At 39.5% G+C, this 13009-nt stretch overlaps 1 protein-coding gene across 1 annotated transcript in view; it reads right to left on the reverse strand.

The window, feature by feature from the left end:
• The window catches only part of ARMC2 (armadillo repeat containing 2), a 34406-nt gene that overhangs the window by 20724 nt on the left and 673 nt on the right, over positions 1-13009 (reverse strand). The window contains exons 2-5 of the mRNA XM_081904755.1: positions 12161-12417; positions 11430-11502; positions 10575-10746; positions 8388-8592 (exon numbers count right to left, since the gene is read on the reverse strand). Of these exons, the coding sequence (XP_081760881.1) occupies positions 8388-8592; positions 10575-10746; positions 11430-11502; positions 12161-12417 (707 nt within the window). The remainder of the gene's footprint in view (positions 1-8387; positions 8593-10574; positions 10747-11429; positions 11503-12160; positions 12418-13009) is intronic.

Here is a 13009-nt window from a genome sequence, read left to right on the forward strand (position 1 = left end):
TGCGCGCGCGTGACTTAAGAGGGCGACCTGCTGCCTCTCCTCTCTCTCCCCTCCCTCCCCTCATGGGCACGGAGTCCCCGGCACAGCTTGGCTCTACTACAGCTACAGCTGCTGCTGCTCCTGCTTGGATGAAGGCGGCTGCTTCTTCCTAACGCCCAGCCTCTGAGGGACCGCAGTCTCCCGCCCTTTTTTTTTTTTTGGGGGCGGGATGCTGAGGTAAAGGATCCCCTCGCGCGCGGGCGGGCATCTCTTTGGGCAGGGCGCGTGTGGAGGCTTAAGGTGGGGAGTGTGGAGGGGTTGCCGCTTGCGAGGGGAGGGTTCATATTGTATTGGGCTGCGGTGTGGGCGACACGGCTCTCCAATGGCCAGCCCGCAGAAGAACATTGAGTTGGAGCATTTCGAGGAGAGGGACAAAAGGCGCACTGAATAAAGTATTTTATAATTTTTCATATTTCTGTTTACTTACTATTTCATAATAAAGTAATTATAAAATACTTTCTTTGTGTTTATTTGATTCCTATTAAAGAGAGTTACTTTATATATAGTCAATATAGGCACAGAGTTAATTTTTTAAACATTTTCTAATGGTGGTGTGCCTCGTGATTTTTTTCATGAAACAAGTGTGCCTTTGCCCAAAAAAGGTTGGGAAACACTGATTTAAACAATATTTCACAAATCAATCAAAGCATGCTGCAATTAAACCGTCAGGCCACAAGAGGCCGCCATTATTGAACATAAAATACTGACAAACTTTTTCTATTCAAGACTGAGAGAATCAACAGTACTAAAGGATTTTGCTGTCATGAAATAATGAAGTGAATCTAAATGTTAGCCTTAAATTCTACTTATGGTAATTTCTTAGAGCAATTGGTGGTCATGCAAAATGTATATATTAACATCTGATCTTCAAAAAAGGTATACATTTTATATTTTCAACAGAAAATATCAGGTAGATTTTATTTTATTTTACAAAAAAACTGTTTGCTTTGAAATACGCTTCTATCATTTCAATAGTGTTTTGCAGTGTACAAAGCAGTTAAGAGTCTGTGAATTCTCATTTCTGAGCTCAATTAAGATTTCCACAAAACAACCATACATCCATCTCACCCTTAAAATTCCCACACTTGTTGGTGCTTGTGAGATAAAGGCAATTCTCTTAATTATGAGGAGTAATTAGCTAACCATCCCATTATGCATATTAAGCTTCTGTAAACCAACTTGGGAAGGCTTTCCTGTGAAAGGTGGCATAGAGTACTTTAAAAAAAACAAGATTTCTGCTTGAATTTCAATGGTCCCGTGGTAATTTGGTCACAAAATGTTAATATGAAGCAACATTTACAGCCAGTAAATCCACTGGGCAGTTCTTATGGCTAGAAGTTCATGTCTAAGTTACTATCAAATACCAGGAAAGGGGACACAAGGATAGGGGGGAAAGGGAGGAGCAGAACGAGAGCAGAAGCTTGTGTTTGAATTATAGAGTTTTTTAAAGATCCCATAGGATTTTATACAACTCATACTTATGAGTAGGTCAATTGATTTCATTGGGTCTACTCTGACTTAGTTAGAGACAACCTTATAACTGTAAGCATGTACCTGAATAACACAGACATAAGAAAAATTAAAGGTGCCTATTACGTAGAGCAGTGCTTTTGTCAGTATGAATACTAGAATTTAAAGAGCATCAATCCACTTACATAAGATTTTAATCCTACATACTTTGCTACCATAATTAGGCATTGTCAAATCATATTCACTAAGCACAGCGAAAATGAAATAGAACAATCTGCCTCAAAACTGGAGGGCGTGGGGCGATATGAATGGAGTTGTCTCCACAAATATGGACAAAGCGCAAAGACAAGTAATTTCCAAGGACGGGAGATTACCAAAGACCTTTTTCGAACTGACTGACACCATGGACTTGATTGATATTTGGAGAACAAGGAACCCTCTGGAAAGGGAGGGGACCTTCTTCTCTGAAGCTAAAATGACGTGGACCAGGATTGACCAAATATGGATCTCTAGTAATCTGGCACCAAGGGTTAAAAGAACAGAAATCTGCCCAAAAACCTGCTCCGACCATAATGCAATAAGGATGGATATGAAATTGACAACAGCTGGAAACTTCAGATGGAGAATGAATGACACCCTATTTGGAGATGAAACAATTTATAAAAAGGCCCAAAAGACATTGAAGGACTATTTCGAGGTGAATTTAAGATCAGATGTGGAAAGAAGAATAGTATGGGACGCTAGCAAAGCCGTGATGCGTGGTTTCCTAATCCAGCAAAATTCTATAAAAAGGAAAAAACAAAATGAGAAGAAGGAAAAAATCTGGAAACAAATGAAAGAAGGAGAAAAGAAACTGAGATCTAAACCTAAGTCGCAAGAGATTTTAAGAGAAATAAAGTACTACCAGACTCAATTTATGGAACTGATAAATCAAGAAATAGAATGGAAAATAAAACAAATGAGGCAAAAGACCTTTGAGTCAGCAGACAAATGTGGGAAACTGCTGTCATGGCAATTGAAAAAGAGGCAAAAGTTGAATACGGTAACATCCCTCGAGGCAGATGGGAAACTTATTAGTAAACCAAATGAGATCAGCAACTACTTTCAAAGTTTTTTCAAGAAACTGTATGCACAAGGGCCAAAGAATGAACAAGAGATAGAAGAGTTTATTAAAAAATATGGACTTTCAAAGATCACTGAAAATAATAAAAGGATTTTGAATGAGAAAATTACAGAGCAAGAAATAGAGGGTGCCATCCAGGGTATGCAACTGGGAAAATCACCAGGACCAGATGGGCTGACCGCGAGATACTATAAAGCACTGAAGGAATGGTTAATACAACCATTGAAAGAAGTGTGCAATCAAATTTTGGAGGGGAAAAAGGCTCCCGAATCATGGAAGGAAGCATTCATCTCACTTATACCGAAAACAGAAACTGAGAAACATCAAGTTAAGAACTACCGCCCTATCTCACTTTTAAATGTGGATTATAAAATTTTTGCAGACATTTTAGCAAAAAGATTTTAAAAAGTGCTATTGGACGAGATCCATAAAGATCAAACAGGCTTTCTCCCAGGGAGACATATGTCAGATAATGTGAGGAACATTGTAGACATTTTGGAACTCCTAGAGACGAATATAAACAGAAAAGCAGTTTTGATTTTTGTGGACGCGGAGAAAGCCTTTGACAATATTTGTTGGAGTTTTATGAAGAAGAATCTCCAAGGGATGGGGGTAGGCCAAAAATTTGAAAACGGTATAGGTGCAATATATTCTGAGCAAAAGGCTAAATTAATTGTGAATGGTATGGTTATGGACGAGATTCCAATAGAAAAAGGGACACGACAGGGATGCCCAATATCCCCTCTATTGTTTATATCGGTCCTGGAGGTATTGTTAAATATGATTAGAAGAGACCAGCTGGTTGAAGGGATACAGCTCGGAGCTAAACAGTATAAGTTAAGAGCATTTGCAGACGATTTAGTTTTGACTTTGCAAAAACCAGAAGCCAGTACAAAAAGGGTATTAGAACTTATTGGAAAATTTGGCCAAGTGGCAGGTTTTAAATTAAACAAACAGAAGACAAAGGTGCTGGGAAAAAATTTAACGATGGGGGAAAAAGATAGTTTTCAAAGGGAAACGGGTTTGGAAATAACAAAAAAAGTGAAATATCTGGGGGTGAATTTAACATCTAAAAACGTGAATTTGTTTAAAGATAACTATGAGAAATGTTGGTTGGAAGTGAAGAAAGATCTTGACATATGGTCTAGGTTGAGTCTCTCCTTGTTAGGCCGAATTGCTGTTATTAAGATGAACGTACTGCCGAGATTGTTGTTTTTGTTCCAGACACTGCAAATTTTGGATAAGATGGACTGTTTCAAGAGGTGGCAGAAAGACATATCTAAGTTTGTCTGGCAGGGCAAAAAACCCAGAATAAAATTTAAGATTCTGACTGATTCAAAGGATAGAGGGGGCTTTGCCCTGCCGGACTTAAGACTTTATTATGAGGCAGCAGCTTTTTGCTGGCTGAAACAATGGCTACTTCTTGAGAATACAGATATCTTGGATTTGGAGGGATATGATAACAATTTCGGCTGGCACGCATATTTGTGGTATGACAAGGTAAAGGTTCATAGAGGATTTAAAAACCATATTGTCAGAAAAGCACTATATAATGTTTGGAACCGTTATAAAGACTTGTTGGAAAATAAAACCCCCAGGTGGCTGTCACCTATGGAAGCCAGGGCGGTAAAAAAACTCAATATGGACTCAGATTGGCCAAAATATTATGAAATTATAGAATATGATGGTGAAAAGCTCAAATTACAGAGTTTTGAGAAATTAAAATCTAAAGTTCGAGATTGGTTACATTACCGTCAGATTAATGAGACGTTTAAGCAGGACAGGAAACTAGGATTTCAGAAGGAGAGGTCAAAGTTAGAAACAGAGTTATTGGAACCCAATACTAAGAATCTGTCTAGAATGTATAATTTGCTGCTGAAATGGAACACTCAAGATGAAACAGTAAAGTCAGCAATGATTAAGTGGGCACAAGATATTGGACATGATATTATGTTTGCGGACTGGGAACGGTTGTGGACCACAGGTATCAAATTCACGGCATGTAGTGCCTTAAAAGAGAATATAATGAAAATGATCTACAGGTGGTACATGACCCCAGTCAAGCTTGCAAAGATATATCACCTGCCCAATAACAAGTGCTGGAAATGTAACGAATGTGAAGGAACTTTCTATCATCTTTGGTGGACCTGCCCAAGAATTAAGGCCTACTGGGAAATGATCTATAATGAAATTAAGAAAGTCCTTAAGTGGACATTTGCAAAGAAGCCGGAGGCCTTTCTTCTGGGCATGGTCGACCAAACGATTCCAAAGAAAGATAGAACCTTTTTTATGTATGCAACCACGGCAGCAAGAATTCTTCTAGCAAAGTATTGGAAGACTCAAGAATTACCTACTCTGGAAGAATGGCAGACCAAGGTGATTGAATTCATGGGACTAGCAGAGATGACCGGCAGAATCCGTGACCAGAGGAGAGAGACGGTGGAAGAGGACTGGGAAAAATTTAAAGCTTATCTTAAGAACTTTTGCAAAATTTCGGAATGTTAAGATGTCCAGGGTTATGAAATCAGAGATTTATAGTTTTTAAAAGTTTTAATTTAGGAAAATTTAAAGAAAATTGTTTTAGTAAAATCGAAAGAAGGATTGCTAAAAGTTATTTCAAAAATAAGGGTGCAGTGAGGGGAAGGTTTGGGGAAGTCGTGTATGTTTCTTTGTATGTTTTTTCTATTGTCTTTTTTTTGTCTTTTCTTGGTTGTGTTGTAACTCTTTATGTTGTTAAAACCAATAAAAATTTATTTAAAACAAAAACAAAAACTGGAGGGCGTGTAAACATCTAGTATTCAAAAGTAATATGGATAAGAAAAAGTGAGAACGTGCTGATAGAGATAAATCAGTTTAGGTGGATGTAAAGAAATTTAACTGCAACAGTAATTCTGCGAAGTGACAAATTTAACAATTATCACTCTGTGCGAGGCACAGTCCCATCAATTATGAAGAACGGTAGATGCAAACCCTTTGCAAGCAAGTATTCACTTGGGGACGAAAACTAATTTCCAGCCTCGCTGCCATACAAAATGAGCAGAATGAAAGCAAATTTGGAAAAGCTCAATACATTTTTGCAGCCCATGATATCCGTTATACAAAATATTTTAGTATGAAGGGACATAAATCAGCTTAGGATGAAAACGAAGTAAATTCTGTCCTTTATATCTGCCTCCTTCCACCAACTTGCCCCCCCCCCCACTTTTCCTATTAAATTTCAAGTGCCCTATGTTTGGCATCCCACTCTGCATCCATTCCTCATTGCCTTTCAATCTCTTTCCTTTTGTTTGGTCTTTCCAATATACCGTAGAATGTGCAGACTTGGATTAAGTCCAGGACACAAGCTGTTTTCCAATAGCTACATTCTAAACTGTTAGAACTGGTTATCAAATTACTTTCTCAGGTTCAGTGTTAAAGAAACTTTAGCTGAAATTACTCTGAAATATTACTATGAAACGTATTGTAATAAACTCAAGCGTACTCAAGCATTAATTCCATCTTATTTTAGAAAAGTGATAACATAGCAACAGCTGGCACAATCAGGTAATCGTTTGGTGGAGGAGAAATTGGGTACAAATTAATTAGACATTTTTTTTACTCCTGTCCTCTTGGAACTGGCAGATTCTTCTGCAGCAACAATTGCATGCATACAGTCCTGATCAATCTTAAGCAGAGCAGATGCACTGGCAAGAAAGGCAAAAAGTAGAACTATTGGCTGATAACCACTGGGGAATTAAGTATCAATGACACCTGCTTGAATGGAGACAAAATGAGCATCTCACTAAAGCTAATAGGCCCAAGGACATTAAAAAATCATTGCCTGGGAAAACAGTGGTATATTTTTTCTTTGCAATCATCTAACAAGGGCTCAGAATCCATGTTTTAGGGAATGTAGCAGAACATCTGCATCCATTACCCTAGCCACTTTTTTGTTTGGAAGCTTCATTAGTTGTCATCATTGTTAAACAAAATAATGTTCCTATAAACAATGCAAACAAATGTAGCATCAATCTTTGAGAAAGAGGTACAAGAGGCTTAAAATACAGCCTGGACAAGAATGATAGTTTTGACCCTGGGTCCTGTATGTTTAGATCCATAAAGAGTATTTGGAGAGGGGCAGCGATTTGCTGTTGTCAGGAAAAGGGGCATAGGAAGTATTCCTTAATTTTGTAAGCAGTTGTCTACCATTTTTTAAACATTTTACAATTTACAACAGCAGGAAGCACAAAGTTTGGTGCTAAGATTCCTAACACCAATGCAAGAGGAAACCATTTGATCCTTTGGTAGATTAGGAACTAGTTTTCCTTACTGCATCAGGGGATAAAGCTAAAAACACTTGCCAAGGGGAGAAGCAAGCCAGTGTCTTTTTAGGAAGCTGGCAGTTGAACCAGGAATAAAGAAATACAATAAAATCTAATGAAGATGAAAATTATGCATACACACACACATATATATTTGGGTCGCTTCATTCAAAATCCCTGGGGGGAAATAGTAATATTATTATTGGTGTTGAGTAAAAGACCTCTGGGTGGTTAAGTCCAGTCATATTTGACTATGGGGTGCACTGCTCATCTCCACTTTCAGGCCGAGGGAGCCACTGTTTGTTCACAAAGAGCTTTTTGGGTTACGTGGCCAGCACAACTAAACTGCTTCTGGAGCAACGGGCCATCATGACGGAAGCCAGAGCACACAGAAACGCTGTTTATCTTCCCACCACAATGGTACCTATTTATCTACTCACGCTGGTATGCTTTCAAACTGCTGGGTGGTAACATTATTTGAAAGATTTGTTTCATTTATAACTATCAGTAACTGGAGAGTTACTAAGAATTCCAAATAGTAGCATATTTTACAGGAGGAATTTGAACACTGTTATCATCTTTAATCTGGACCATAAAGAAGGCTGATCGCCGAAGAATTGATGCTTTTGAATTATGATGCTGGAGGAGACTCTTGAGAGTCCCATGGACTGCAAGATCAAATGTATCCATTCTTAAGGAAATCGGCCCTGAGTGCTCACTGGAAGGACAGATCGTGAAGCTGAGGCTCCAATACTTTGGCCACCTCGTGAGAAGAGAGGACTCCCTGGAAAAGACCCTGATGCTGGGAAAGATGGAGGACACAAGGAGAAGGGGACGACAGAGGACGAGATGGTTGGACAGTGTTCTCGAAGCTACAGGCATGAGTCTGGCCAAACTGCGGGAGGCGGTGGAGGACAGGAGTGCCTGGCGTGCTCTGGTCCATGGGGTCACGAAGAGTCGGACACGACTAAACGACTAAACAACAACAACAAATCATCTTTAATATGTAAAATCATTTTTTGCCATGTAGTTGAAAAAGAATGTTTTTATTTGGCCTCTAGCATACCTTAATTTTTGAGCTAATTTTTCAGCAATAGTTATGGACCAGATTTAATTATCCCATAAATCATTATTTAATCCTTCTTAAATATATCCATTTTCTTGTGATAACCATCATGATGGCTAACAGTGGTGTAGTGCCATGAAGTCACCCTCCAGACAGTAATACCACTGTCACCTGGGACACAGGGAAGGGCAGTGAGGTCAGTGCTGTGTTGGTGCACTGCTGGAGCCAACATGGTCCTTCTGCATCCTGTACCATCCTGCACCCTTGCATCACCCCACTAAGCAACAGTGATGCTGATGCCAGTAGCATGGCTCCATGGCAGCACACCAGCTGCTCCCACTTTTAAATGTTTTGTGTGAAAATACTCGAAGATAAATAAAATACTGACCATTGATTGCTGCACTGAGGTGAAGGCAAAATGTCTGTCATTTGTGAATATACTTCTTCCCCTTCTATCTTATTTTGATGCTCTTTATATGTTAATGGAACACACTTATCCTTAAAGGTCAACTGGACAGTCAGGTTTTGACTTTCACCTCTAGTTCCAGAACTATCACACGTGGTAGGATGGTCTTCAAAATTCAGTGTCTTACCTGTTTTAACAAAATGGTTAAAGTGTTCTTATAAAGGAAACATACAGAAAGATGTCCTTAAAAGGACAGCTAGTCTTCTGAAATATTATTATTCACATTGTAATAACTGTCCTTGCTAGCTGGCATTAACTAAAATAAGAGAAATCTGTATAAAAGGAACTGATGCAGGCTGGTATTCTTTCCATCAAAGTTTTTTCTAAAGACACATGAACTCCTAATGACATCTTTATTCATAAGAGCTCAACCTTTCTACTGTATAGAAACTTTTATTCCTAAACTAAGTGAAAATGTTTTATGTACTGCAGCATCAGTAGTAAGATAAGGTTAGAGAAGCACACTCAAATTTAATAGTTTCCCCAAAGCAGTCTCTCTCTAACTTTCTTCCCAAAGGACAAAGCAGTAGAAATATGCTTTCGTCAGGGATGTTTTAGCTGAAATAATATTTCTGCATTACAAGGAGGTTGGACTAGATGACCCTCAGGATCCCTTCTAACTCTACAATTCTATGATCCCACCCCCTTTATTGAGAAGTAATCCCCTCTACCTTCTTAGATAGTATAGAAATCAAGAACTATATATTATATCCATCTATATATAGACGGATGTGCTCCAATCTAACTACCTGGCATTTCAACCCAAACCCTTCCTTCATACATTCAACTAAATCCTGCCCCCCCCCCCCAAAAGGGATCAGATTTTTTAAAAAAGAAACTATTCCAGAGTTTGATGTATCTTCACTGCAGTTGTCTGGATCCTTGGTTAGTTCTATTGGTGAAATGGGAGGAAGGTGACTTTTGGCGATTCCCCATCCCCCTGCAGCCCCTTGCACCCTCTGGAGTGCAAGTCTCTGGAGGGCTCAGGGACTCTCTGGAACAGAGTGGTGGGGCTACAGAAGGAATTGGTGAAAAATGTCCTCCCTCCTTTTGACTGTGGGTTCCTCCACTGGACTGAAAGTTTTCTATAGATAGAAGGAACCCGTCCATTTGTAGAAGGTTAATTTATGGACTAACTACACGTGAAGCTAGTGGCAGGATAGTATTTGTGACACTGATTTTGTTAAAATTAAATACCAGGCACATGGGGTGGTGAGGAGGATAGTCAACAGAACAGCAAGGGGAGGGGGAAGCATGGCTTTCTAAATAGCTCAGTTGGTTAGAGAGGGGTGCTGATAACACCAAGGTTGCAGGTTCGATCCCCATATGGGACAGCTGCATATTCCTGCATTGCAGGAAGTTGGACTAGATGACCCTCAAGGTCCCTTCCTACTCTCCAGTTCTATGATTTAAGCCCTCCCTCCCAGCCACAATCTCATTTAAAAGTCACACGAACACAGCCAAACATAGTAACTGGAGGTCCCACTTCCACAAAATGTTAATTGCCCAAGCATTTATGTTTTGGGTATGCGTGACTTTTAATGAGATTAAGCCTCCAATGCTGTGAAGCCAATAACTACTGCAGCTCCCCCAGCCTGGCATTTCATTTAAAAAACAACACTATTTCTGATCACATCATTAGCATCTTGCACAGTTTGGCTCTTAGGATCCACACCAATGTATGAAAAGACATTTCACTTGGGGTGAACTGCAAACTAAAACACTGGACTTTAAGAGAAGGGCCATAGTTCAGAAACCGAGCATCTGAAATGCATGTGGAAGGTTTCAAGTTCAATCACTTGGCATCTCCAGGAAGGGGAGGGAGAGAACCCTGCCTGAAATCCTGGAGAAACAATATAGAGCTAGATGGATCAGTGGTCTGAGACATATAAGGCAGCTTCCTATGTTCCTATGACTGCAACCTAGGGCTGTGGAGCAGTAAATTTTCTGCATCAGCAGTGAGTTGGACTAGGGGACTTTTGAGATGCCTTCAAACTCTATGACTCTATGAAATCCAATTGTTCAGTTAGCCTGACTTTAATATATTTTATACAGTAATTGAGTTCTTACAAAAGCTTGGTAAAAAGGATTAAATAGAAACATTCTTACTCTCATTGGGAAGTAGTATTTTATCTGGGAGAAGGTTTCCATGAGATGCGGTTCTAAACAAACGGGCACGAGCATTGCTGATTCTCCTAATTTCCTCTGAATCTATTGGTGATTTAGGAGGTGAAATATGATGCTCCTCATTATCCCTGGGTGATGACAGCAACTTTGGCTTCTGTTACAAGAAAAGATCTAATTTAACATGCAGGCATTGTAAGAATCAGAAGACGGAGGTTATTAACATTATGGGTCTTGCCATAATCTATTTATTGACAAATTTCTTCTCATAATAGTTTTCCCTGAGCAAGAAGTTCCACTAAACTTAAGCCAGTCTGTTTACTACTTCATTTTATCTCCCTGGTAAATAACAGGAGCTGACTCTGAGGTCTTAAGTGAATTCACAAAGGAACAAATACTCCGAAGGGTATTCTTGTTACAGACCACTGTAGTGAAATGCCACAAAACTTATTTACACACATTTCCAAAGATGGTTTTGGAAAGAAGGGGGGTGGGGAGAAGCAAGACATGGATGCTTCAGTATCAGCCTCTGTAATTTTACTTCCAATGAATAGGACTAGGGATATGCCACAGTTCCATGAGACTGCAGAAAAAGCACCAAATGTGGTTGTGGGCATAAATTCACTTTCTTGATAATCTAATTGTAAAAAGCAAGTTCCTCCTGTGCTGTGTAAGAAATGCTTGCAGAGACCTAAGGAACCAGAGAGGCAGCTGAAAAATACTGATGGAAAGTGGCCTTAAGTGTCAATCTGCATTAAGTTTGCAGAATGCAGTCTTTCTCGGCACATAATTTTAATGGAGCACAGAATACACAAAGCCCTGCTAAAAGATAATACATACATGGTCCAGTGGGCTTAGACGTGCACAAGAGACAGGCCTTGATTCAACCCATTCAAAGCTGGAAGCATGGAGACTGGAATGAAAAACAGAACATATTAATTAAATGTGTAGATAACATGTTTTTCTTCACAAAGTACTTTCTATGTGCATACTAATGGAGTGAAAATTCTACCTCTGCCAAATTGCTTTACTGAAAATCGCTTTTTTGGAATGCAAAACAAAACACAGGTTAGAGAAGAAAATAAAGGGGCTAGTTATATGCCATGGTGCCTATTCTACTTACTCAACGGCACAAGGAATAATGCTGCCTTATTTCAAGTCCTCTCTATGCTGGCTACTCAGCAGCTGTAATGGCAATCCATATCGTGATAGTGCTTCTCTTTTAGAAGCAATTCCTTTGGGAATGTCAAAATCAACAAGAGCAGGAGATGACACATCCAGAAAGCAAATGAGAGGTGCTTCAGCTTCCTACACATTAAACCTAATAATAGTTTTGGGTTGACAGTGAATACTTCTTTTCCTTTTAAAAGTTGTCAGAAACACTTCAGTTATTTCTAGCCAAACTTCTTATCAGCTACATCCATACAGCAGGAAGCATGTACTCCCTACCAAAATAGATGGACAATTTTATACCTGCGTTTTTATACTTCTCTAATTTACCTGAAACTTAGATTTTATCTCCCATTGACATGCAATGTAGGGCCATAGCCCTTCCCTCCAAAACCCCATACCTAAAAGCAGAAGGTGGTCTATTTTCAGGTGTTCTTGAAGACGCAGATCCAAAAAGCTTCCTTTGCTCCTCCCTTGGTGTGAACGGTCTTTGAGTTCTTAAAATCCTTAGTGTATTTCGTGCTTCATTTATTATCTCAGCACTGGTCTTCTGGACAGCTAATGGGGGCTTATAGAAACCTTCTGAATAGTCTACATTTTTGTTCTTTGAGGGCTTCATTTTTCTGATAGAAATGAGTTTGCAGTAAGTACTCCAACACTGTGTAGAAGAGATAGGAAATATAAAACTTCTAGAAACTTGTTTGCAATGTCAAGTATTTCAAGGTTCAGAGCACACTCTGATGAACATCTAATCCCTGTGTTTCCCACTGCATTGGTCATTAGTTCATGCTGCTCAGCCATCTGTCTGCACCACAGATTAGCATGGTCAGTCTAGTCTGCATGGCAGCAGAAGCTATTCTGCTGCAGGATTCTCCAGTGCTGCTTTGTTTCTGCTATTATTGATATATTTGTGTTACTTCCTGATACAATTAAAGTAATCAGCAGCACATGCAAGTGCAAATGCACCCTTAAAGCATCAAGACCATTACAAAATGCAGTGGTACCTCGGGTTACATACGCTTCAGGTTATATACGCTTCAGGTTACAGACTCCGCTAACCCAGAAATATTACCTCGGGTTAAGAACTTTGCTTCAGGAATAGAACAGAAATCGTGCTCCGGCGGCGCGGTGGCAGAAGGAGGCCCCATTAGCTAAAGTGGTGCTTCAGGTTAAGAACAGTTTCAGGTTAAGAATGGACCTCCGGAACAAATTAAGTTCTTAACCTGAGGTACCACTGTAAAACATTATGT

The sequence above is a fragment of the Podarcis melisellensis genome (assembly GCF_964234715.1).
Source record: "Podarcis melisellensis genome assembly, chromosome: 3".
NCBI lineage: Eukaryota > Metazoa > Chordata > Lepidosauria > Squamata > Lacertidae > Podarcis > Podarcis melisellensis.